This window comes from Oryctolagus cuniculus, chromosome 2 (assembly GCF_051225735.1).
Source record: "Oryctolagus cuniculus isolate XC-2025 breed Fujian yellow rabbit chromosome 2, ASM5122573v1, whole genome shotgun sequence".
NCBI lineage: Eukaryota > Metazoa > Chordata > Mammalia > Lagomorpha > Leporidae > Oryctolagus > Oryctolagus cuniculus.
Window position 1 is genome coordinate 89,867,753 of NC_142868.1, and position 26,282 is coordinate 89,894,034.

At 53.8% G+C, this 26,282-nt stretch overlaps 1 protein-coding gene across 1 annotated transcript; it reads right to left on the reverse strand.

Annotated features, from left to right (window-relative positions):
- Positions 1-16,071: 16,071 nt before the first annotated feature.
- On the reverse strand, positions 16,072-21,091 carry GOT1L1 (glutamic-oxaloacetic transaminase 1 like 1). Its single transcript, XM_002720808.5, has 9 exons — positions 20,977-21,091; positions 19,223-19,404; positions 18,768-18,879; positions 18,515-18,624; positions 18,255-18,347; positions 18,029-18,179; positions 17,458-17,623; positions 16,514-16,656; positions 16,072-16,280 (listed from the first exon to the last, which is right to left on the reverse strand). The coding sequence occupies exons 1-9, from the start codon at positions 21,089-21,091 to the stop codon at positions 16,099-16,101; spliced, it is 1,254 nt and encodes a 417-aa protein (XP_002720854.4). The 3' UTR covers positions 16,072-16,098.
- Between the last annotated feature and the right edge of the window lie 5,191 nt (positions 21,092-26,282).

Here is a 26,282-nt window from a genome sequence, read left to right on the forward strand (position 1 = left end):
CTGCTAATGGGCACCCCGGAAGGTAGCAGGTGTTGGTTTGAGGACTGGAGTCCCTGCCATCCATGTGGGACACCCAGATTGAGTTTTAGGCTCCTGGCCCAGCCCTGACCATTGTGGGCATTTGGGGAATGAATCAGAGGATGGAAGATTCTCTCTCTCTCTCTCTCTCTCTGCCTTTCAAATAGAAAATAAAATATTTTTAAAATAAAAATGTATATATAATACAAATAATTCTTCCTCTGTTACTTTAATTCTCAATTTTAGGGGCTGGCGTTGTGGCCCAGTGGGTTAAGCTGCCTCTTGCAAGGTGAACATCGCATAACAGAGTGCAGGTTTGAGTCCCAGCTGCTGCACTTCTGATCCAGCTCTCTTCTAATGTGCCTGGGAAGACAGCAGGTGATGGCCCAAGTAGTTGGGTCCCGTCCCTCCACACGGGAGACCTGGGTAGAATTCCAGGCTCCTGGCTTTGGGCTGGCCCAGCCCTGGCTGTTGTGACTGTTTGGGGAGTGAACCAGCAGATGGAAAAGCTCTCTCTCTCTCACTCTCGCTCTGTCTTTCTCCCTCTCCCCCCAATCACTCTGCTATTCAAATAAATAAAATCTTTATTAATTAGTTACCAGTTCTGCTATTCTGTTGGGTATAGACATATGTGTGGGGTATATAACTTCCTTTTGTAATGGAAGTTCCAGACTAATTCACAATGGATCTTCCGAACATTCACAGAAAATGTTACTATGAAAAAACTATACATAGATTTCCATTTTTTTTTTGCACCAAAGTCAACTTATCTTTAAATTCCTCTTTTCCATGAACTTTCTGAAGTACCTTTGTATGTTTAGATGTGAGAGAGGCCAAATGAATGGGGTGGTAAGAAAAGGTTTGGGGATAGTTAGATTTGACTTTATGTATGCGTTTACGTTTGTGTTTCTGGAAGGCAGAGAGACACAGAGATCAGTCTCTCATTCACTGGTTTACTCCCCTAAGTCCTTGCAACAGCCAAGGCTGGACCAGACGGAAGCCAGGAGCCTGGAACTCAATTCACATCTCCCGTGTGTGTGGCAGGGAGCTGGCCACCGGCAGCACACCTCCACCTCCGAGGGTACACGTTAGCGGGAAGCTGGAGTTGGGAGCGGAGCTGGGACTAGAACCCAGGCACTGCAGTGTGGGACAGAAGAGTCCCCGAAGGTATCATCTTCACAGCTGCACCAGACGCCTGCCCCAGGGCCAACGGGAAGTCACTTTAGCTGTGAGACCGTCAGTGAGTTGTGGAAACACCCAGTCCTCTGCAGGAGTGGCAGTGGGTGATCTCTAAGATCTCTCTCTCTCTCTCTCTCTCTCTCTCTCTCTCTTTGATTTATTTTTTTATTTATGTGAAGAGCAGAATTACAGAGAGGTGAGGAGAGACAGAGAGGTCTTCCATCTGCTAGTTCATTCTCCCCAAAAGGCTGCAACAGCCAGGGCTGGGCCAGGCAGAAGCCAGGAGCCAGGAGCTGCTTCCAGGCCTCCCACGTGGGTGCAGGGGCCCAAGCACGTGGGTCATCTTCCACTGCTTTCCCAGGCACGTTAGCAGGGGCTGGATCAGAAGTGGAGCAGCTGGGTCTTGAACTGGAGCCCATATGGGATGCCGGCATCGCAGGCAATGGCCTTACCTGCTATGCCGCAGCACCAGCCCCTCTACAATCTCTTTCCTCTCTAAACTCCTTTGCAATGCCGTGTGATAGTTAACTAACGACTCCTCCACGCTTAGATGCCTCTGACCACAAGCCGCTGTTTGGAAGCCCTCAGAGAAGTCAGGGGAACACCTCTAAGTGCGTAGACGGTGGTGTTTGTCCTTGAACGGGGAGAAGACAGAGTTGCAACGGAAAGGCAAGGCTGGTGTTGGAAGCTGCAGGACGCTGTCTGGAGTGGAAGTGGTGCCAGGAAGGTACATCAGAAGGAAGGAGAGGGACCGGCGCTGTGGCACAGTGGGTTAACGCTCTGGCTTGAAGAACCGGCATCACATGTGGACGCCAGTTCAAGACCCGGCTGCTCCACTTCCCATCCAGCTCTTTTCTATGGCCTGGGAAAGCAGTAGAAGATGCCCAAGTATTTGGGCCCCTGCACCCACATGGGAGACCCAAAGGAAGCTCCTGGCTCCTGGCTTAGGATCGTCTCAGCTCTGGTTGTTGTGGTCATTTGAGGAGTGAACCAGCGGATGAAAGACCTCTCTCTCTCTCTCTCTGGCTCTACCTCTCTGTGTAACTTTGACTTTCAAATAAATAAATAAATAAATAAATCTTAAAAAAAAAAAAAAAGAAAAAGAAGAAGAAGGAAGGGTGGTCCTGCAGAGACAGTCCTGAGCATGGCAGGGAGGGGTGTGTGTGTGTGTGTGTGTGTATGTGTGGTTCATTCCAAATATGAACTATCTGGAAAAGAGGCAGATTCTCAGGCCAGGAGCCCCTGTCCTATCTCCATCTAGGCCTTGCTGTCTTGGCTTTGGACTAGGAAGAAGGGTGTGGGTGTCCCTAGGCTGGGAACCAGGGAAGAGAGACTCCTGTAATAGAAAACATCATGTAAAAGTTGAGAGCTGTCAGTTGAGTGATCCTTGTTATGGGCATCAGTATCTTAATTTTTCTTCCAAGTTCTTGGCCCCATGGAGATAAGAAGTCAAAGCAGAGGCACACAGACAGGGCACAGTGAGAGCAGAATTTACCTATTTTAAAGATGTAGGGCCGGCGCCCGGCTCACGAGGCTAATCCTCTGCCTTGCGGCGCCGGCACACCGGGTTCTAGTGCTGGTCGGGGCGCCGGATTCTGTCATGGTTGCCCCTCTTCCAGGCCAGCTCTCTGCTGTGGCCAGAGAGTACAGGGGAGGATGGCCCAAGTGCTTGGGCCCTGCACCCCACGGGAGACCAGGATAAGTACCTGGCTCCTGCCATCGGATCAGCGCGGTGCGCCAGCCACAGCGCGCCAGCCGCGGCGGCCATTGGAGGGTGAACCAATGGCAAAAGGAAGACCTTTTTCTCTGTCTCTCTCTCTCACTGTCCACTATGCCTGTCAAAAAATAAAAAAATAAAAAGTAAATAAATAAAAAGATGTAGTTATTTGTTGAAAGGCAGAGTTACAGAGAGAGAGAGAGAGGTCTTCCATCCACTGCTTCACTCCCCAAATGGCCACAACGGCCAGGGCTGGACCACACCAAAACCAGGAGTTTCTTCTGGGTCTTCCAAGCGGGTGCAGGGACCCAAGCATGTGGGCTATCTCCCACTGCTTTCTCAGGCACATTAGCAGGGAGCTGGATCGGAAGTGGAGCAGCTGGGACTCAAACCTGTGCCCATATGGGACGCCGGTGTCATAGGCAACAGCTTTACCTGCCACACCACAGCACGGGCCCAGGCCACCAGTCTTTCAGGGTTCTGGAAATTATGGTCACCACGGCATGTGGTCATTTTCTTACATCAGCCGAAAGTTCAGCCAAAATCAAAACATCTGGTGCTGGCATGGGGCACAGCAGGTTTAGCTGCTGCCTGTGATGCCAGCATCCCACAGTTGGTGCACCAGGTTCCAGTCCCAGCTGCTCCACTTCCGATCCAGCTCCCTGCTAATGCTTCTGGGAAAGCAGCAGATGATGGCCCAAGTGCTTGGGCCTCTGCACCCACATGGGAGACCTGGATCGAGTTCTGGGCTCCTGGCTTCCTCCTGGCCCAGCCCTGGTCATTGCAGCTATTTGGGGGAATAAACCAGTGAATGGAAGATCTCTGTCGCTCCCCCTCTTCATGGAGGAACGACACTAAACCCTGCCTAGGCTTCATATCCGAGTCACGGCACCATTATGTCGCTCCCCGTCTTCGTGGAGGAACGACACAAGACCCTGCGCTGTTCTTTCGTCTGCTCGGCCCTCCCCGGGTTTGCTGCTGGTTCTTCCCGGGTTGGCTACTGTCCCTTCCACCTCCGTGGAAGGGCGGTTCCCCCTGGCCACTTTCCCCACTTCCGCAGGGGAGCAGCACACCGCCGGCCGGCTCTCTCGGGGGCTGCACAGGTGTTCCCCTTAGATGTTCCCCTTAGATGTTCCTGGTGCATGCCGTCTCTCTCCTCCTATATAGTCCTCTTCCACCAATCCCAACTCGGCTGCCCACACGCCGAGCACGCTGCTCTCCTCCAATCAGGAGCAAGTCCTACAGTTTATTGGCTGAACTGGAGGCAGCTGTGTAGAAACTGTTTTCTTCTCTCCCAGCGCCATATTGTGGGAGAGCAGATGCATAGAATAAGTCTTAATTCCAGTAACAGTATAGTCCGAGTTGCTCCCCACAATCTCTCTCTCCCTTCCCCCCTCTCTCTGCCTCTCTGTCACTCTGCCTTTCAAATGAATAAAATATGAAATCTTTTTAAACATCTAACCTTTTAGAGCCATATTTTTCTTTCCATGGATTCATCCCCTTCCCTATTTCAGAAAGAACGCCAGGCTGTTTACAGACCCACACAAATGAAATAAAACCTCAGGAATCAAAACACCGTGAGAAAAAGGAGGCAGGAAGAAAACGAGGGTGGGGCGGAGAAGCGGGCCGGGGAAGGGACCTGTGTAGCACGGGGTCTGCAGCCTTGCAGCGCTGGGCTGTTCAGAACTTGCTGAAGCTGTGGAACCGGTGCCGGGCTTTCACTCCCCAGAGTCCTGTCATTGTCGGCAGCAAGGCCCTGGCAGCAATCGAACACCAGCTGGCGTTAGAGGGAGAGCTCTCTCCTGGTCCGGTGCTCCACCCTTCTCCATTGGGCTTTCTGAACCCAAGATCATCAGACGAGAACCCGAGATTTAATTATAATTTTAGTATTTTTATTTTTTAAAGATTTATTTTATTTATTTGAAAGACAGTTACACAGAGAGGGAGAGAGAGAGAGAGAGAGAGAGATCGGTCTTCCATCTGCTGGTTCACTCCCCCAAGTGGCCGCAACCCAGAGCTGAGCTGAAGCCAGGAGCCAGGAGCTTCTTCCAGGTCTCCCATGTGGGTGCAGGGGCCCAGCACTTGGGCCATCCTCTCCTGCTTTCTCAGGCCACAGCAGAGAGCTGGATGGGAAGTGGAGCAGCCGGGACTCAAACCGGTGCCCTTATGGGATGCTGGTGCTGCAAGCTGGGGTTTTAACCCACTATGCCACAGCACCGGCCCCTAATTATACTTTTTTCTTTTTTAATGTGAGGAGCTATTTTTTGAGTGCATGGCCTGTGTTATCTGACTCCTCAGAACAGTCTGAGTTTTCTAGGGAAAGGGGCAACCTTAGGACCAAGGGTGGTTGGCCACGCCATGGCAGCCGCCTGGAGCCAGGCAGAGGGAGACAGCCGCGGGGACGGAAGGCGTGCGCTGTGTGAGGATGCCTCCCAGTTACCTCGCCCCTCCCAGGGAGAAGCCACCACCCAGGATGTCGCTGGAGCACATTCCAAAGACACTGGGGATACACGTGGGAGACACACGGGAGAGTGGGTCCCAGCCCTTCCCCTGCCGGGGCCCAGCTGGGGAGCTCTAAGGGATGTAAGGGGACCACGACTCACCTGTCCTAGCCGCTCCTGCGCTCCAGCAGCTGGCAGAGTTACCTATCAGGGTGCAAAGGCCCACTTCCCAACATCGGTCGGGTTCGTTCTTCCTCGTCCCCAAATATGTGAAATAGCGCCACCTGCCGTCCGCCAGACCACAAGAGGGGAAAGAGCCCGACGGGTTCCTGCGTAGGGTGCAGCTGTGCGGACACACCTGCTGGCCCGCCTTGGGTGCCTGCGCCTTCCAACCCCAGCCCACCAACGCCCCACGGCTTCACGTTCATTGCACCACTAGCACCATCTTATCACTATAAAGCAGGCCCCGGCTCCTGCACTTCCTAGTGGGAGATACCAGCTGCCCAGGGACTGGGATTAAAATGGGGTAACATCTGTGCGTCGTGCACGTGTCTCTGCAGCGTTAAGTCCACTCAGCGCCGTGCAACCCCTCTCGGGGGCCTCTTCCATCCAGGGCCATTGTCCCACCCTTCCCAGCCTGTCTGCCCTGCCACTAAAGTTCTTGTGGATTGCTTTATGTTTTCCATTGACACTGAATCCCAGCAAAGCGCACAAAATGCGCTCCCGTCAGCCCAGCCATTTCTCAGTTGCCCACAGACTGGCTTTTTTTTTTTTTTTTTTTTTTTACAGGCAGAGTGGACAGTGAGAGAGAGAGACAGAGAGAAAGGTCTTCCTTTTCGCCGTTGGTTCACCCTCCAATGGCCGCCGCGGCCGGCGCGCTGTGGCCAGCGCACCGCGCTGATCCGATGGCAGGAGCCAGGTGCTTCTCCTGGTCTCCCATGGGGTGCAGGGCCCAAGCACTTGGGCCATCCTCACTGCACTCCCGGGCCACAGCAGAGAGCTGGCCTGGAAGAGGAGCAACCGGGACAGAATCTGGTGCCCCAACAGGGTGTACCAGCACCACAAGGCAGAGGACTAGCCTAGTGAGCCGCGGCACCGGCCCACAGACTGGCTTTAAACCCTATTGATTTATTTTTTGGCATGGGGAGTGGAGCAGCCGGGACTCAAACTGGTGTTCACATGGAATGGCTTAATCCGCTCTGTCCCAACTCTTTTAGAAAAGGAATTGCTAGCACCAAGAGCAATCAGCTTTGGGCAGGGCAGCAAAGAAAACTGCCCCCTTGAAAAGCACGCCCAAGGAGGGCGCTGTGGTGCAGTGGGGTAAAGCCCTGGTCTGCAGCGCCGCCATCCTATATGGGTGCTGGTTCAAGTCCTGGCTGCTCCACTTCCGATCCAGCTCTCTGCTATGGCCTGGGAAAGCATCAGAGGATGGCCCAGGTCCTTGGGCTCCTGCACCCATGTGGGAGACCAGGAAGAAGGTCCTGGCTCCTGGCTTCAGAACAGCTCAGTTCTGGCTATTTCGGCCATTTGGGAAACCAGAGGATGGAAGACCTCTCTCTCTCTCTCTCTAACTCTCTCTCTCTCTCTCTCTTTCAAATAAATAAAATAAATCTTGGAAAATAAAAGTACACCCAAGCTTTAGTAAGGGAGCATAAGACTGCCTTGAAGCAGTCTCTTCTGGCGCCGTGGCTCACTTGGTTAATCCGCCGCCTGTGGCACCGGCATCCCATATGGGCGCCGGGTTCTAGTCCCGGTTGCTCCTCTTCCAGTCCAGCTCTCTGCTGTGGCCCGGGAGCGCAGTGGAAGATGGCCCAAGTGCTTGGGCCCCTGCATCCGCATGAGAGACCAAGAGGAGGCACCTGGCTCCTGGCTTCGTATCAGCACAGCACCAGCCATAGCGGCCATTTGGGGGTGAACCAACGGAGGGAAGACCTTTCTCTCTGTCTCTCTCTCTCTCACTAACTCCATCTGTCAAATAGAATAAATAAATAAAACAATCTCTTCCTCTATGCTGCCTAGCCAGCCACTTGTGTGGCCACGGCGTGTCGGTAGCATTGCCAGCAAATGCACCGTCAGTGGAGTACTGACTTTACACATCCCACCTGCACATTATCACCTCCGAGCCTATTGCAAGCATTCAGGGAGTGAACCAGCAAATGGAAGAAGTCTCTCTATTGGTCTCTCTGCCTTTCAAATAAATGGGCTTTTTAAAGTTAAAAAAAAAAGTTGCAATTTTTCTTTTTAAAGAAGTCAGGCTGGCATTGTGGTGAACTAGGTGAAGCTGCCACGTGCAACGTCGGCACCCTATTTCAAAGTCCCTGGTTCAAGTCCTGGCTGTTCACTTCCACTCCAGCTCCCTGCTAATGTGCCTGAGAATGCAGTGGAAGATGGGCTTGGGCGGGCCCCTGCCACCCACATGGGAGATCCCGATGGTGTTTCAGGCTTCTGGCTTCTGCTTGGCACAGTCCATTTTGTTGTGGGCATTTGGGGAGGGAACCACTGGTTGGAAGATAGCCCCCCGCCCCCGTGTGTGTGTGTGTGAGTGTGTGTGTTTGTGTGTGTGTCTGTCTCTGTTACTCTGCCTTTCAAATAAATAAATAAATCTCGGGAGTGGCACTGTGGCATAGCAGGTAAAGCCGCCACCTGCAGTGCTGGCATCCCACATGGGCACTAGTTTGAGTCCCGGCTGCTCTGCTTCTGATCCAGCTCTCTGCTATGGTCTAGAAAGCAGTAGAAGATGGCCCAAGTACTTGGGTCCCTGCACCCACGTGGGAGACCTGGAGGAAGCTCCTGGCTTCGGATCGGCTCAGCTCTGGCCAGTGCAGCCATTTGAGGAGTGAACCAGTGGAAGGAAGACCTCTCTCTCTCTCTCTCTCTCTCTCTCTCTCCCTCCCTCCCTCCCTCTCCTTCTCTATCTGTGTAACTGTCAAATAAATAAATAAATCTGTAAGAAAGGAAGGAAGGAAGGAAGGAAGGAAGGAAGGAAGGAAGGTAGGAAGGAAGGAAGGAGGGAGGGAGGGAGGGAGGGAGGGGGGGGGGAGGGAAGAAGCCACCAAACTAGGTGGGCAGTTAACGTGCTTCTTGGGACACCCCACCCCCTAGAGTGCCTGGGTTTGAGTCCCAGCTCTGCTTCCAGATTCCAGCATCCTGCTGATAGGCACGTGGGAGTCAGCGGGCGATGGCTCAAATACCTTGATCCCTGCCACCCACACCGGAGGCCTGGATGGAGTTCCAGGCTCCTGGCTTCAGCCTGGCCCGGCTCTGCCTCTTGCAGGCATTTGGGGAGGGAACCAGCAGTTGGAAGATATCTGTCTGCCTCTGTCTCTCTGTCTTTCAAATAAATAAACTTTTTAAAATTAAAAAAAGAGACTTGAGGTTTTTATTTTTTATTTACCTGAAAGGCAAAGTGAGAGAAAGAGAGAGAGATAGGGAAAGATACTGGTTCACTCCCTAGATGACCACAACGGCCAGGGCTGGGCCAGAGCTAAGCCAGGAGCCAGGAGCTTCTTCCAGGTCTCCCATGTGGGTGCAGGGGCCCAAGCGCTTGGGCCATCTTCCACTGCTTTCCCAGGTGCCTTAATAGGGAGCCGGATAGGAAGTGGAGCAGCCAGGATTCGAACGGGCAGCCGTAGGGGATGCCAACATAGCAGGCGGAGGCTTAACAACGCAGGCTGCATTGGCTAATTTTTTTCCAGTCCAGAGGTCGTTTATTTTTCCCCACACTTCCTATGCCGTGAATTCACAGGGAGTGGGTGTGTGGAGCATTCCTTTTGAACAGTGCCCGTTCCCTTTATATCCACAAAGTCACCTTTCCTGGGGATGTGCACGTGTGCGGCCAGAGGAGCAGCTCCATCTTTCTGGAAGACCTGGAGAACACGTATCGGGTGCCTCTTTTGCATTTGTCATCTTGGCGAATTACGGGAAGATGGCGGCTCGGGCCGAAAGAAAGCGGAGTTTGTATTTGGAAAGGAAGAGCTGCCACACTGCTTTCCCAGATGGTGGCATCGTCTTATATTCTCAGCAGCAGCTGGGAGAGTCCAGTCCCGCACTTCCTCACCAATGCTTGGTTTGGTCAATCTTTGCATTTGCACTTCCCTCCTGTGTTTGACTGGGGGTGTTGAATGACATTTCAGGCATTTTATTTCTCAGCCATGAGGTTTTTATTTATTTTTTTAAAGATTTATTTACTGGGGCCGGTGCTGTGGTGTACTGGGCTAATGCTCTGGACTGCAGTGCCAGCATCCCATATGGGCGCCGGTTCGACACCAGGCTGCTCCACTTCGATCCAGCTCTCTGCTGTGGCCTGGGAAAGCAGTAGAAGATGGCCCAAGTCCTTGGGCCCTGCACCCATGTGGGAGACCCGGAGGAAGCTCCTGGCTCCTGGCTTTGGATCGGCGCAGCTCCGGCCATTGTGGCCAACTGAGGAGTGAACCAGAGGATGGAAAAACTCTCTCTCTTTCTCTCTCTCTCTCTCTCTCTGCCTCTCCTCTCTCTGTGTAACTGACTTTCAAATAAATAAAAAAAAGATTTATTTATTTGAAAGTCAGAGTTACAGAGATGGGGGGAGAGAGAGAGAGAGAGAGAGAGAGAGAGAGAGAGAGAGAATCTTCCATCTACTGGTTCACTCCCCAAATTTCTGCAAGAAAACCAGGAGCCTAGAGCTCCATCCAGCCCTCCCACATGTGAACAGAAGCTCAAGCACTTGGGCCATCTTCTATTGCTTTGGCAGGTGCATCAGCAGGGAGCGGGATTGGAGGTGGAGCAGCAGAGACTCAAGCCAGCACTCATATGGGACGCCAGCGTCACGGGCAGTGGTTTAACCTGCCATCCCAAAGCTTGAATTTCTTTGGATCCACAACACAGTTTCTCAGAAAAATATATGAAAGGGGAGTCAGTGTTGACTCTGAATGGTGACTGGAATGATGCAAAAAATATCACAAAGATTTCCCAGTGCCCAAAGGCTGCCCTGTAGACACGCCACCCCACCAAACGCTTGTCACAGTGTCACGGAGTTTAAGAGTCAGAAAAGCATTAGAGAATGGGGTCATTCACTCTAGGGGCAGGGATTTTTAAGAAAAACATGCATCAGCTCAAGAAAGCCCGGGAAATAAAGTTTTGAGGTAGAAAAAGACCCTGAGAATGGTTTCTTCTTCTTCTCCTTCTTCTTCAGATTTATTTATTTATTTCAAAGTCAGAGTTACACAGAGAGTGAAGGAGAGGCAGAAAGAGAGATAGAGAGAGGTCTTCCATCTGCTGGTTCACTCCCCAATTGGCTGCAACGGCCCGAGCTGCGCTAATCCAAAGCCAGGAGCTTCTTGTGGGTCTCCCATGTGGGTGCAGGGGCCCAAGGACTTGGGCCAGCTTCTACTGCTTTCCCAGGCCATAGCAGAAAGCTGGGTGGGAAGCGGAGCAGCTGGGACTCAAACCGGCACCCATAGGGGATGCCGGCACTGCAGGCATGTGGCTTTACCTGCTATACTACAGTGCCGGCCCCAAGAATGGTTTAGTCTAACCTGTCATGTATCAAATGAGCCCAGCAAAAATCAAATCACCTGGTCATGGATACATAGCTTGTTAGAGTGCAGTTAGAGTAGAGCAAGTGAGCTCCATAATGAAAGGTTAGACTCTTTGGGGACAGGTGAACTGGGCATAACTGTAGATATTTCCTGAGACTGAAATTTGAATAAATTGATGAAATGCCATTCATGTGCCTAGGAAGCTACCATCTAAGAAGTGCCTTATGAATACTGACACATGCATATTTGATCATATTTTGAACAACATAGAAAATTAAATCATAAGACTTTCATTAAAATGATTTATTTAAAAGGGAGAGAGAGGGAGATTTCCCATTCGCTGGGACCACAACAGCCAGGGTCGGGTCAGGCTGAAGCCAGGAGCCTGGAACTTAATCTGAGTCTGCCACGCAGGCGGCAGCAACCTACACAGTGGAGGCATCAGTACTGCCTCCCAGAGTGTGCATTAGCAGGAAGCTGGACTTGAACCTAGGAACTCTGACATGGGATGCAACATTCTAAATGCCTCCAAACGCCTGCCCCTACAACATTTTTATTTATTCTTAATAAGATTTTATTTATTTATTTGAGAGGTAGAGTTACAGACAGAGAGAAGGAGAGACAGACAGAAAGGTCTTCCATCCGCTGGTTCACTCCCCAGATGGCCACAACGACCAGAGCTGCACCAATCTGACGCCAGGAGCCAGGAGCTTCTTCCAGGTCTCCCATGCAGGTACAGGGACCCAAGGACTTGGGCCATTTTCTTTTTTTTTTTTTTTTTTTTTTTTTTTTTTTTTTTTTTTGACAGGCAGAGTGGACAGTGAGAGAGAGAGACAGAGAGAGAAAGGTCTTCCTTTTGCCGTTGGTTCACCCTCCAATGGCCGCCGCTGCAGCCGGCGCACCGCGCTGATCCTGGCAGGAGCCAGGAGCCAGGTGCTTTTCCTGGTCTCCCATGGGGTGCAGGGCCCAAGCACCTGGGCCATCCTCCACTGCACTCCCTGGCCATAGCAGAGAGCTGGCCTGGAAGAGGGGCAACCGGGACAGAATCCGGCGCCCCAACCGGGACTAGAACCCGGTGTGCCGGCGCCGCAAGGTGGAGGATTAGCCTATTGAGCCACGGCGCCGGCTGGGCCATTTTCTACTGCTTTCCCAGGCCACAGCAGAGAGCTGGATCGGAACTGGAACAGCCAGGTCTTGAACCGGTGCCCATACGGGATGCCGGCGCTTCGGATCATGGCATTAACCCACTGCGCCACAGTGCCGGCCCCAGCCTTGCTGGGTTTCTTTTTTCTCTTTTTTTATTTTTGACAGGCAGAGTTAGACAGTGAGAGAGAGACAGAGAGAAAGGTCTTCCTTTTTTCTGTTGGTTCACCCCTCAAGTGACCACTACCGCAGGTGTGTTGTGACTGGCTTGCTGCGCCAACCTGAAGCCAGGAGCCAGGTGCTTCCTCCTGGTCTCCCAGGGGGGTGCAGGGCCAAAGGATCTGGGCCATCCTCCACTGCTTTCCTGGGCCACAGCAGAGAGCTGGACTGGAAGAGGAGCAACTGGGACAGAATCCAGCGCCCCAACCGGGACTAGAACCCGGTGTGCCGGCGCCACAGGCAGAGGATTAGCCTAGTGAGCCATGGCACCAGCCCCTTGCTGGGCTTCACAATTCGCCAGTTGTGCTCACAGAACTCAGGAAGAGCATTTACTTGCTAGACTGGGAGTTTGGTGTGGAAAGGATGTGGGTAGGAGGAGCCAGAGGGAAGAGGGTCCCAGGCAACAGATACAGCAAAGGGCTGGCGTCCTCAGGACCTCTCTGGGTGTGCCCCTGCCCCCGACTTCCCCAGGTGCTCACCAGCCAGGCTTGTTCCTGGAAGCTTCCTCACACACAGCCATGATTGATTAAATCATTGGCAGCTTCGATTCCCTGGACCGCCAGTAAAATTCCATCCTTCTAATCACAAGGTTGGATCCCCTGGCAACTGGCTCTCCATCATTAGGGACTCCCCCAAAGTCCCCTCAGGTTCTCCCACACGGGTGGCAGAGACCCAAGCACTTGAGTCACCGCTGCTGCCTCCCAGGGTGCACATTAACAGGAAGTTGGATTGGAAGCAGAGCCTGGACTCAACCCCAGGCTCTCCGGTGTGGGACGCAGGCATCTAAAGCAGCAGTTTAACCACCGTGCCACGGCTCCTGTCCCTCCTTAAACCTTTATACCTCTCACCACTAGGAAGTTCCGAAAGTTTTAGGAGCTCTGTGTAGAAACCTGACAGATATCAAACACATATTTCTTATAAATCACAATATCACAGTGGAACAATAAAAGATGTCATGTTGGCCAGCACCACGGCTCACTAGGCTAATCCTCCACCTGCAGCGCTGGTACCCCGGGTTCTAATCCCGGTTGGGGCGCCAGATTCTGTCCCGGTTGCTCCTCTTCCAGTCCAGCTCTTTGCTGTGGCCCAGGAAGGCAGTGGAGGATGGCCCAAGTGCTTGGGCCCTGCACCCGCATGGGAGACCAGGAGAAAGCACCTGGCTCCTGGCTTCAGATCAGCACAGCTCCAGCTGTTGTGGCCAACTGGGGAGTGAACCAGCGGATGGAAGACCTCTCTCTCTCTCTCTCTGCGTCTCCTCTCTCTGTGTAACTCTGACTTTCAAATAAATAAATAAATCAAGAAAGAAAGGAAGGAAGGAAGGAAGGAACCCAGCAAGGGAGTTGTGGGGACCCTCCGTGCATAGCCCATCCATCAGAAGCATGAGTGACAGCCAAGGCCAGAGACTGGCATCTGAAAAGCAGCAGTCTTGTAGGAAAGGGACCCTGTGGAACCACAGGACCCCAGTTGATGTCCACCAGTGAGCTGAGTCGAACTGGTACCAGGGGAGCACACCTACATAATCTGGTGTCAGAATGGAGAGTAGCGAGAAAAATGAGTTTTTCCTTCAGCCATGTAAGCTGCATCTCCCCAGCTAGAGGACATTAAAAGGGCAGCAAGTGTGTCTTACATGTGGGTCCTTCGGAGAGTTCCTAGAGAACAGAATTGAAAGGTTAGGGTGGGGCCAGCAATGTGGCGCAGTGGGTTAAGCTGCTGTCCGTAATGCTGGCATCCCATGTTGGCGCCACTTCCAGTCCTGGCTGCTCCACTTCCAATCCAGCTCCCTGCTAAGCACCCGGGAAAGCATCGGAGGATGGCCCGGGTGCTTGGGCCCCTGCACCCATGTGAGAGACCTGGAAGAAGCTCCTGGCTCCTGGCTTCAGCCTGGCCCAGCCCTGGGCATTCCAGCCATTTGGGGAGTGAGCCACAGGATAGAAGATTCTCTCTCTCTCTCTCTCTCTAACTCTGCCTTTCAAATAAATCCTTTTTTTTAAAGAAAGTTTAGCACCTGGAATCGTGGTGCAGCAGGCTAAGCTGCCACCTGTGGTGCCAGCATCCCATATTAGAGTGCAGGTTCCCATCCTGGCTGCTCTGGTTCCAATCCAGCTCCTGGTAAATGCGCCAGGGAAAGCAGGCGAAGATGGCCCAGTGCTTGTGTCCCTGCCATGCATGGGGAGACGCAGATGGAGCTCCATTCTCCTTCCTGGCTGGCTTTATCCTGGACCCAGCTGCAGCCATCTGGAGAGTGAACCAGCAGAAGTAAGATTCCATCTCTCTCTCTCTCTCTCCCCTTCTCAAATAAATAAGTGCAGCTTTTTAAAAATCTTTCAAAAGATGGATTTATTCTCAAGTCCCGAATTTTGAAGTCCAGGCAAAGCTTTTTCATAATACATATCTCCATGAACTTTTTGAAGACCCCTCATATGCATGGATTTAAAAAAAAACTGTACATCAAAATGCATTTATCTTTCAACTCTGTTTTCCGCACACATTCTGAAGTTCCCTCGTATCTTCTGGTATCCCGGGGGACCGCGGAGTTCCATGGGTGAGTAGATCCCCAGGGAACAGTCACGTTAATTGTCATGCCAGTTGTTCTCTAACCTGCCACATCCTTCTAGCTCCCTTCAACCTGCTGTCCCCATCAAGTCCCATCTCCTACGCTGTGCCCCAGCAGTGCTGGACCACAGAATCCCTGGCCCCTTTATGTCTACATGATCCACGGTGCCATATCCCATTCAGCCTGGGAATGCCGCTTCCCTGTTCCATGTGGCAGGGTTTGTCTCCCTTGGACCGTAAGCCTCTGGGAGAAAAGGACTGAATGGCTTTTGCATGGCTTTCCAGGCCAGGCTCGGGGCCTTCACACAGCAGGTGCTCAAGTCTTCAAAACATTCATGGAAACGGTGCCAGGAAGACACTATGCATGGTTTTCCTTTTGCATTCCACTTTTTTTGTTGTTTTTAAGGATTTATTTATTTATTTAAAAGGTAGAGTTACAGAGAGAAAGGGAGAGAGAGAGTGTGTGAGAGAGGGAGAGTGAGCATCCATCCACTGGTTCACTCCCCAAATGGCTTCAACAGCCAGAGCTGGGTCAGACCAAAGCCAGGAGAAGCCAGGAGCTTCATCTTGGTCTCCCATGTAAGTGGCAGGGCCCAAACACTTGGGCCATCTTCCACTGCTTTTCACAAGCCATTAGCAGGGAGCTGGATCAGAAGCAGAGCAGCTAGGACTTGGGGCCGGCACTGAGGCACAGGAGGTAATCCTCTGCCTGTGGCACCAGCATCCCATATGGGCACCAGTTCTAGTCCCGGCTGCTCCTCTCCTAATCCAGCTCTCTGCTGTGGCCTGGGAAAGCAGAAAATGGCTCAAGTGCTTGGGCCCCTGCACTCATGTGGGAGATCCAGAAGAAGCTCCTGGCTCCTGGCTTTGGATTGGCCCAACTTTGGCTATTGTGGCCATTTGAAGAGTGAACCAGCAGATGGAAGACCTTCTCTCTGTCTCTCCCGCTCACTGTCTGTAACTCCACCTCTTAAATAAATAATAAATAAATTATTTTAAAAAAAAAAAAAAAGAGCATCCAGAGCTTGAACTGGCACTGTATAGAATGCCAGCATTGCAGGTGGTGGCTTCATGCGCTACACCACAGCGCCGGCCCCTCTGTTTTTCCATGAACTTTTTGAAATACCCTCAAGAGAGACGGCCACTGAAAGCAGGTACTGCCTTGTTCTCCGGGCCTTCTCCTCCCCCGCCCTGACCCCGCTGTCTCCTGAGGCTCCACTCGTGTTTCATAAGTGGATGGCGAGAGTACTGTGTAGGGGCGTGAATGACAACAGGACGAATCAGCACAGATCCTGTGCGGACACGAACGCGTTTATTGGCCCCGGGGGTCTTTGGCTCGGGGATCCTCCGTGGTGGTGTGGACGAGCAGCACAGCCTCGTGGATGCTCTGCGTGATGTACTCAATGTTGTGGGCGTTGATGCAGGTGAAGTTGATCCTGCTGTTCCGGGGGATGTAGATGTGCTTCTTCTTCACCAGGTAGTCTATCTGCTGGGCTGTGACCACCGCAGCAGCCGCTCCAGCCACCGCCAGTGCCAGCCCCCACTGCCACTCCTGCCCCAGCCCAGCAGAATGCTGACGGATCGGGGGGTGTCAGTGCCTCTGGGGCCTCCCAACAGCCTTGCAGGCAGCCCCACGTTGCAGGGGAGACCCAACTGTGGAGCAGAGCAAGGCACTGGCCCCCTAGTCTAAGGCTCGGACGCAGGCCCGCTGCCCCCCGCGTACTCACTGGTGAGGCCGAGGTAGCCGTGGGTCCCGTTCTGCTCAGTGATGTGATCCCAGGAGCCCGGGGTTCCCAGCAGCCGGAGCCTCTCCTTCACCTTCTCCTTGATCAACATGATGCTCTCCACGATCCCTTTCAGACTCTGCTTCCTGCCAGCGAGGCACAGCAAGCCACGAGGCTGTGAGGGCTCCCCGCTCCCGAGCCCCCTCTCTCCCCTCCGCCCACCTTCTCCGGCCTCCAACACGGGCCCCCGAGGGCATGGCCAGGGGACCGTCGTGGATGGAGCAGGTTTTGTTTTTTCAAATATTTATTTTATTTGAAAGGCAGAATGATAGAGAGGAAGACACACACACACACACACATTGAGAGAGAGAGAGAGAGAGAGAGAGAGAGAGAGGTCTTCCATCCATTGGTTCACTCCCCAGATGGCCACAACAGCTGGGGCTGGGCCAGGCTGAAGCCAGGAGCCAGGAGCTTCACCCAGTCTCCCATTTGGTTGGCAGGGGCCCAAGCTGGATTGGAAGTGGAGCAGCCGGGACTTGAACCGGCACTCCAATTTGGAATGCAGACATTGCAGGCGGTGGCCTACCCCACTGTGCCACAACACCACCAGCCCCCTGGGAAGGAGGTTTGATCTTGTATTTCAGCAAGCCAAGCAGGTGCCCAGGCAGAGGTTTGCCAGAGCAGCAAACCCTGGGTGCTGTCTAATCTCCTGAAGCCTGGAAGAGTTCAAATACCTCACTGGTCTGTATCACCCATTCCCCCAAGGTGGGGCAACTCTTGGCATAGCCCCTGCCACTGGCACACAGTAGGTCCTCAGCAAATGTCGAATGGAGTGAAGGTGCTACAGGGAGAGGGAGGGAAGCCCCCAGCTGGTCCCGCGAGGCAGCACGTCCGCAGGTGTGCGGGGGCTCTGGCCATCCTCGCCTGCCCCAGTCGTCCACCCTTACCATCCTTCCTGCAGGGCTGGGTTGCACAGGATGGAGGTGATGATGCGAGCCCCCATGGATGGAGGGTTGAGCCACAGGGCCTGCGCGTAGCTGCTCAGGTGGGAGAGGACATGCAGCAGGCACTGGTTGTTGAATGCCACCACGACCAGGATCCCCACGCCTTCATCTGCAGCATGGGGAAGACAGCCTGGCCTCAGTCTGCTGCCCCGTGCCCACAGCCCTGCCCTGTCCCTCTCTCTCAGCCTGGGGCCCTCATCCCAGCCCAGCCGGGGGGATGCTACGCAGGTCCCAGGAAGCCGCAGGAGGCTGATCCTCAGCACCAAGCACCCCTAAGTCAGGGTCTTCTGCAGGAGGAAGCCCCGTGAGAGACCCCTGCGTGCTACCCTCTCATCTTAGCTAATGTTAGGAAGAGAAGCCAGTCCATGTAGCTGGGCGCTCCTCCCTCCTGCCTCCACTGTGCGCCTGCACGTCCCCCCTGCAGCGGATAGGAGATGTCAAAAGCATGGCCCAGGCCTCAGATGCCTGGCCCTTCAGTCCCAGGGCCCGCCTTCCCCTCCCACCCACCCCATACCATAAATGCCGAAATTCTTGGACAGCGACTGGCTGCAGAAGAACTCGAAGCCTCGAGACACAAAGAACCGTAAGATCCTCACATCTTGTTCCAGGTCACCCGTGTAGAAACCTTGGCAAGGGGCGTCCAGAAAGAGGAAGATGCGCTTGCTCTGCACGAGAAAGTAGAACAGCGCGAGCTCGGGCCGCGGAAGCCAGAGGGTGGGGCTTGGGTGGGCGGAGCTCACCTTCATGATGGACACCACCTTTGTCCACTGGCTGTGCGTCAACTTACAGTCGATGATATTGCCGATCACAAGGATGCAGCCGCGTGGGACCTGCTGCAGGTGCACCAGCCTGTTATCCGCCACTTGGCCTCCCGCGTGGCTCCCATTCAAAGGCTAGGCAACCCCAAGCCCCCAGAGAAGGCCTTGGATGGCCACAGAGGGGTGCAGGCCAGGGGACAAGAGGGAGGCCCGGGGGAAGCTTCTGCGTGGGGCTCCTCTACCTCCACTATGTCGAGGAAGCTGTGGGAGCTCATGCACAGTTGCTGGGGGTCCCAGATGGAATACTCATACACTGCAAAGCCCATGTCCTGGAAGACGAGTCCGTGCAGCTCTGCAAGAACATAGCCCCGTCGGGGCGGTGTCCGGGGAGCGGGCGGCAGAGGTGGGGCTGGGAGTCCCCAGGGAGAGGTCTGCCCAGGACAGCAGGGACGATTGCAAATGCAAGCGGGAGGCGGGAGAGGCCACGCGCCTCACCTTTCTGAGAGGAGACAATGCAAACCACTTGTGCATCCTTGTGCCAGTTTCTGAGGAACTGGGCCCCGAGCTGGAAGGCACCGCTGTCACCAATGATGTGCACGCCTCCTATCTGTCAGCAAAAGCAAACTAGCAGAAAGGCCCCAGGCAGAGAGAAACGGTGCTGCTGAGCCTGTCTCTCATTCTGCACAGTGCACCTGCTGAATTGAGTGGCCAAGCCAGCTCAGCTCAACTCAGCTCAGCGAGGGAGGAGCATTCGAATAGAAGGCACTGGATTTGGGGGTGCTGTAGCCCTGCTACAGCCAAGGCTGTGGACTTTCTGTGTCTCGGGGACCCCCTCAACCCAGGCCGGGGGGCCCTCCACGGTCCCTTTCAGGTGTCACACAGAGCAGCCCCAGATCTCCCCCTCCCTTCTCACACACGTGGGCCCCTATCAAGAGGGGGCTTGCTCTCACCCTGTTCTCCACCATAGCCTGGTTGTGCTTTCCAAAGAGGAGCTCCAAGGAGGCCTGGACGAAGGATTTCATGCCCATGGTGGGCAAGTACTCGCAGTTGAGCGAGGGGTCCTGTGCGATCTGCAGCCGGGTCTTGCGCACCACGAGGGACACCCAGGGGTGGCCTTCGCTGGTCATGCAGACTGCGAGGGAAACGCAAGGCGGAGCTGCCGGGGGCGCACAGGCCGAGCACCGCAGACAGCCGCAAACCACAAGTCTGCCCTGTGCTGCTCGAGGCTCTGACCGGTTGCTTCTGCAAAGACCACTCTCCCGTGCCTTATTTTCCTTATAAAAACAAAGCGCTGTGAGTGAATGTGCACAATCTTTGTCTTAAAGGCAACTGAAGGGGCTGGCGATGGGGTGCAATCCATCACGCCACTGCTTGTGAGACAGATGCAGAGACAGCCCCTATGGCAGTGCTAGTTTGAGTCCCAGTTTCTTTTTTTTTTTTTTAAGATTTATTTTATTTATTTGAAAGACAGAGTTACAGACAGAAGTAGAGCCAGAGAGAGAGAGACAGAGAGAGAGAGAGAGGTCTTCTATCCGCTGGTTCACTCCCCAAATGACTGCAATGGCCAGAGCTGAGCTGATCCAAGACAGCTGGATAGGAAGTGGAGCAGCCAGGACTTGAACCGGTGCCCATATGGGATGCCAGTGCTGCAGGCCATGGCTTTAACCCATTGCACCACTGCACCAGCCCCTGAGTCCCAGTTCCTGCACTACCCATCTGGCTCCCTGGGAAGGCAGCAGAGGATGGCCCAAGTACACGGGTCCCAGCCATCCACATGAGAGATCCAGATGGGGTTCCTGGCTCCTGGCTCCTGGCTCCTGGCTCCTGGCTCCTGGCTGCTGGCTCCTGGCTCCTGGCTTCGCTCTGGCCCAGCCCTGGCTGTTGTAGTCATTTGGAGACTGAACCAGAAGATGGAAGATTCTCCCCTCCCCACCCCCTCGTTGCTCTTTCAAATAAATAACTCTAATAATAGTGATAAAAAGACAACTGAAACCCTTTCTGCTTTAAAGATTAAAAATCTTATACAAAGTGTGAGTTAAAGACACATGGAAGCTGAGGGCCGGTGCTGTGGCATAGCAGGTAAAGCTGCCACCTGAGGTGCCAGCATCCTGTATGGGCTCCAGTTCGAGTCTTGGCTGCTCCACTTCAGATCCAGCTCTCTGCTATGGCCTGGGAAAGCAGTAGAAGATGGCCCAAGTCCTTGGGCCCCTGCACCCACATGGGAAACCCGGAAGAAGCTCCTGGCTCCTGGCTTCAGATCGGCACAGCTCTGGTCACTGCAGTCATTTGGGGAGTGAACCAGCAGACAGAAGACCTCTCTCTCTCTCTCTCTCTCTCTCTCTCTCTGCCTTTCAAATACATGCATAAATCTTTTTTTAAAACGATACATGGAAGCTAAACAAAGGCAATATTGGGAAGGGACACAAAGAATGAGGAGGAGGAGGAAGTGGCTGGAGAAATGGTGGTGTCCATGCCGGCCCAAAGCATAGCCTGGTGGGAAATAACTCAGCTCTGAGCAAACCCCAGGAAGCCCCCAGAGAAGGCCAGAGGGCAGAGAGCAACCTGGCGCTTTCTCTGACCTCGTCCCCACTAGGCAGTGCCGTAAACAGAGAAGACCGTTTTCTACCCGCGGAGGCGAGGGCCACCCCGGCTCCTCCTCCACCCTCGCCACGCCATAACGCCGCAAGTCCTGAGCTGCAGCTACCTCTGTAGGCCAGGAAGATCTTGTTGGGGTGGTCGTCCTGTTTGTAGGTCTTAAACAGGCTGCCCTCCAGCTTGTGGGCTGGGGGCACGTCCGCAAACACCGACAGGGTAGGCATCACTGGGATGAACGCGGAGAGGCGCCCTCCCCTGCTTCTGCTCGGGGCGCACCGCCTCCACGCCTGGACCAGCTCCAACGCAGACGCTGTGCGCCCTGGTCGACCTGGCAACGGAACCTCCGAACTCCGCGGCCACGGAAGCGTTCTGTGGCACCCGTGGAGAACGCCGGAGAGATCAGGCTGCAGTGGGCGGACATGGGACTCCCAGGCCTTTTCCCTAACTCGCTGCCTCCCTTCTCTGGCCCCAAGTCGCCCAATCCTAAAACGGGATACCAGCCACGTAGAAGACTGGGCAAGGCGGGCAGCGAATGAGCCAGCTAGGGCCTCCCGGGGAACAGCCAAAACCCCAGAGCATGCCCCGTTGCAAGACGAGAGAGGAATTTTAAAAGCATCTTTTTTTTTTTTTTTTCCTGAAGCTTCCACCTTTGAAAGACCAACAGAAAGAAAACATTGTGATCTTCCATGTCGTTTGCTATGTTTAGGAACACTGCAAGCCAGGAAGCCAGTCCTATTTCTTTCAGCTCTGTTAACAGTTTTAGGGACCGCTAACCAGCCAACGTAGAGAGCAGGGGCCAGCAAGCAATCGGCAGCCTCTATAGGGTCAGTCTTGCATTTTGTTTTGTTGTTTCTTTGTAATATTTATTTATTTGGGGGTCAGCGCTGTGGTGTAGTAGGTTAAGCCTCTGCCTGTGGCTCTGGCATCCCATATGGGCACTGGTTCAAGTCCCAGCTGCTCCACTTCTGATGCAGCTCCGTGCTATGGCCTGGAAAAGCAGTGAAAGATGGACCAAGTCCTTGGACCCCTGTACCCACTTAGGAGACCTGGAAGAAGCTCCTGGATCCTAGCTTCGGATTGGCTCATCTCTGGCCATGGTGGCCATCTGGAGAGTGAACCAGCAGATGGAAGACCTCTCTCTCTCTCTCTCTCTCTCTCTCTCTCTCTCTCTCTAACTCTGCTTCTCAAATAAATAAAATCTAAAATATATTTATTTATTTATTTATTTGAAAGTCACGATTACAGAGAGAGAGAGGGAGATCTTCCATTCACTGGTTCGCTCCCCAAATGACTGCAATGGTTAAGGCTGGGCCAGGCCAAAGCCAGGAGCCTGAAACTCTATTCAGTTCTCCCACATGGGTGGCAGGGGCCCAAGTACGTGGGCCATCACCTGCTGCCTTCCCAGGCCGTTAACAGGAAGCTGGATTGGAAGCAGAGCACCTGGGACTCAAACCGGTGCTCCTGTGGGATGCTGGTGTCACAGTGCCACAATGTCAGCCCCTCTTCTTTCTTGTCTAATATCTCTTTAGGGGGACGTGGTGTACTGGTTAAGACACCACCCGCATCCCATATCTGATCGCCTGAGTTCCAGTCCTGGCTCCATTCCCGTCCCAGCTTCCTGCTACTGTGCATCCTGGGAAGTAGCAAGTGGTGGCTCCAGTAGGAGACCTGGCCTGAGTTCCCAGTTCCTGCCTTCAGCCTGGCCTAGCACCAAGTGATGTGGCCATCTGGGGAGTAAAGCAGCAACTGAAAGATCTCTCCATCTGTGTGCGAGAGCCTCTCTCTCTGCCTTTCAAAAAAACTACATAAAACAATTAAAGTAGTTCCTGAATAACTTCCTAAAAGGCAACACTCTTAAATGATGGCGGTAGGCATTGTGTCTCACTCAATTCCCTTCCCTCGCCAGCACACCCATTGCCAGCTGTGGCTTTGCTGGTGGACAGGGCCTGGGTGTCTTCTGTGGAGAACTGCCCTGGCTGGCAGGAGCCACCTGGCAGGTTGCAGCCCCACCAGCAGGGAGCTGGGGCATCTCTGTGGCTCAGCTGGCACGCCCAGGTCCACTCCCAGTGCAGCCCCGCCTCCCTGAAGGGCACTGCTCCCCTAAGCCATGTGCCCCCCGACTCCCTGTTTGACACCTCACCTGCTGGGAGGTAAATGATTATGAAAATGATCTGTATTATTGCAGAAAACTTTAACAGTTCCAAAAATTATAACGAAGAGCACACATTTCCTTTAATCATATCCATAACCGGTCCGTATTTTGGTGTACACTTTCCATCATCTGAGCATCTCCCACCAAATTTCATGTTAAAAAAATTTTTAGGGGCCAGCGCCATGGTGCAGTGGGTTAATCCTCCACCTGTGGTGCCGGTATCCCATATGGGTGCCGGTTCAAGACCCAGCTACTCCTCTTCCAATCCTGTTCTCTGCTTATGGCCTGGGAAAGCAGTGGAAGATGGCCCAAGTCCTTGGGCCCCTGCACCCATGTAGGAGACCTGGAAGAAGCTCCTGGCTCCTGGCTTCGGATTGACACAGCTCCAGCAGTTGCAGCCATTTGGGGAGTGAACCAGCGGATGGAAGACCTGTCTCTCTCAGTCTGTCGCTCTACCTATCAAAAAAATAAATCTATCTTAAAAATTTGCTTCAACGTAGTTATTTGAAAGGCAGAGTGACAGAAAGGGACGCAGTGGGAGAGAGACATCCTTCATTCACTGGCTCACTTCCCAGATAGCCACAACAGCCAGGTCTGGATGAAGAGGAAGCCAGGAGCCAGGAGCTCCATCCAGGTCTCCCACGTGAGTAACAGGCTTCAAAGCTCTTGGGCCGTCTTCCACTACCTTCCCAGGCACATTAGCAGGGAGCTGGATCGGAAGCGGAGCAGCAAGGACTTGGAACAGAACTTGACGTGTGATGTCAGTGTCACAAGCAGTGTCTTCACCCACTGCACCCCAACACCAGCCGCTCGTGTTAAAATGTGATCCCCTGGCCGGCGCCGTGGCTCACTAGGCTAATCCTCCGCCTTGCGGCGCCAGCACCCTGGGTTCTAGTCCCGGTCGGGGCGCTGGATTCTGTCCTGGTTGCCCCTCTTCCAGGCCAACTCTCTGCTGTGGCCCAGGAGTGCAGTGGAGGATGGCCCAAGTACTTGGTCCCTGCACCCCATGGGAGACCAGGATAAGTACCTGGCTCCTGCCATCGGATCAGCGCGGTGCACCGGCTGCAGCGCGCCAGCCGTGGTGGCCATTGGAGGGTGAACAAACGGCAAAAGGAAGACCTTTCTCTCTGTCTCTCACTGTCCACTCTGCCTGTCAAAAAAAAACATGTGATCCCCCTTGTAAGCTGTAAGAGGTGAGACCAGGTGGGACCAGAAAGAGGTGACTAGGTTAGTTCATTCGTGGATGAAGGGGTCAGTGGGTCATCCCGAGAGCAGACCTTTAGAAAAGCCAGCTTGGCTCCGTCCCTGGCATGTACGCCTCTCACGGCGTCACGACGCAATGCCCAGCACCGCCTCAGGACTCTGCAGACTGCCCGGCAGCAACAGGACCTCACCAGAGGCGCCCACGCAGTCGTCTCTAGAACCAGGAGACAGATGAATCTTTGCTCTTCATAAACTGCCCAGGCTCTGGTATCGAGCAGAGCGGCAGCAAACAGAATAAGACAGTCTTCCAGTTTTTTCTTCATTTTATTTGTAAGATGGGGAGACGGAGACAGACAGACAGAAATCTAGCCTCTGGGTCACTCCCCAGATACCCACAACAGCTGGGACTGATGGAGCCAGTCCCAACCAGGAGCTCCTTCTGGGTCTCCCATGTGGATGGCGGGGGTCATCTTCCATTGTTTTCCCAGGGACATTAGCAAGAACTGGACCAGAACTAGAGCTGCCAGGATTGGAACCAGCACATTGATATGGGATACCAGTGTTGCAAGCAGTGGCTTAACCCAAGGCCCCACAATGTCAGCTCCTTTTTAAATTAAAAAAAAAAAAAGTTTTGTTTTGTTTTGTTTTGTTTTTTTGAGAGTCAGAGAGACCGAGTTTCCATTCACCTATTCACGGCCCAAATGCCCACAGTGACCAGGACTGGGCTGGCCCCGAGTCAGGAGCCAGGAACTCAATCCACGTCTCCCTCGTTGGGTGGCAAGGACCTGGCCGCCTGAGCCGCCCCTGCTGCTGCCCAGTTGTACATCGCAGGAAGCTGACGTCAGGGGCTGGAGGGGGGGATCCCGACCCAGGCATTCCCATACGGGATGCGGGCATCTGCACCTCCGTCTTTACCACGAGGCCGAATGCCCTTCCGGGTTGCGAGTTTAACCTGTGTGCCAGTGAGAATTTCTCATGCTGCAGGTAATAAATAAATAAATAAAAGTCCAGCCCAAACTGGCTTGAGCAAGAGAGAGAAGTTGTAGGCTCCAGAACCGAGCAGGCCAGGGCACATCTGCCCTCTGTCACAGTTCAGAGTGTCGCCGTGCCATTGGGCACTCTCGGCGTGCTTGGGCTTTGTTCTCTGGCTGAGTCTGGTGGCGAGAACAGAAGCAAGTGCAGGCCGGCGCCGTGACTCACTAGGCTAATCCTCCACCTTGCGGCGCCGGCACACCGGGTTCTAGCCCCGGTCGGGGCGCCGGATTCTGTCCTGGTTGCCCCTCTTCCAGGCCAGCTCTCTGCTGTGGCCAGGGAGTGCAGTGGAGGATGGCCCAAGTGCTTGGGCCCTGCACCCCATGGGAGACCAGGAAAAGCACCTGGCTCCTGGCTCCTGCCATCGGATCAGCGCGGTGCGCTGGCCACAGTGTGCCGGCCGCGGTGGCCATTGGAGGGTGAACCAACGGCAAAGGAAGACCTTTCTCTCCGTCTGTCTCTCTCTCACTGTCCACTCTGCCTGTCAAAAATTTAAAAAAAAAAAAAAAATAAAAAAAGAAGCAAGTGCAGCACACGTGCAGAGCGACACACGCTTGAGGGAGCTACCTTACGGCTTTGCTTACAGTGCCAATGCCAAAGCCAACACCGATGACAAGGAGTGTTTAAGCGAATACCGGATGTGGAAAAAAATAGAATTCAAAGAGGAGTTGATTTGGATGCCTGTGTTTTTGAAACACTCGCATAGTTTTTTCATAATGCACAGTGTTCCGTGAACTTAAGAGCCTCCTCAAAGAACAGAATTCGATGCAGCTGTTAAAGGCAGCCCTCTGGGTACAGGTGTGGGAAAAGTCTCTGCAAGGCATTAGGTGCAGAACACAGAGGGAGGGACATCTGGGAGGAAAGCAAAGCTGCAAGGACGTGTGCACATGCACAGACCTTCCCTGGAAGGATTCGCGGGAGGCAGGTAGCAGGGATGGGCTGGGAAGTGGAACTGGGTGGCCAGGGGCCAGCTGGGGAGGAGGGCAGACTTGCTTTCTATGGTGTGCAACACTTCCGTTCAAAATCAG

Bases quoted from the DNA above. Each gene is read 5' to 3' on its own strand.
- GOT1L1 (XM_002720808.5), bottom strand. From the start codon at position 21,091: ATGCCTACCCTGTCGGTGTTTGCGGACGTGCCCCCAGCCCACAAGCTG. The intron at 18,348-18,514 runs GTAGAGGAGCCC...GTGCACCTGCAG, and splicing joins GCTTCCTCGACATAGTGGAG to CAGGTCCCACGCGGCTGCAT. The intron at 16,281-16,513 runs GTGAGTACGCGG...CGGTGGTCACAG, and splicing joins CGGCTACCTCGGCCTCACCA to CCCAGCAGATAGACTACCTG.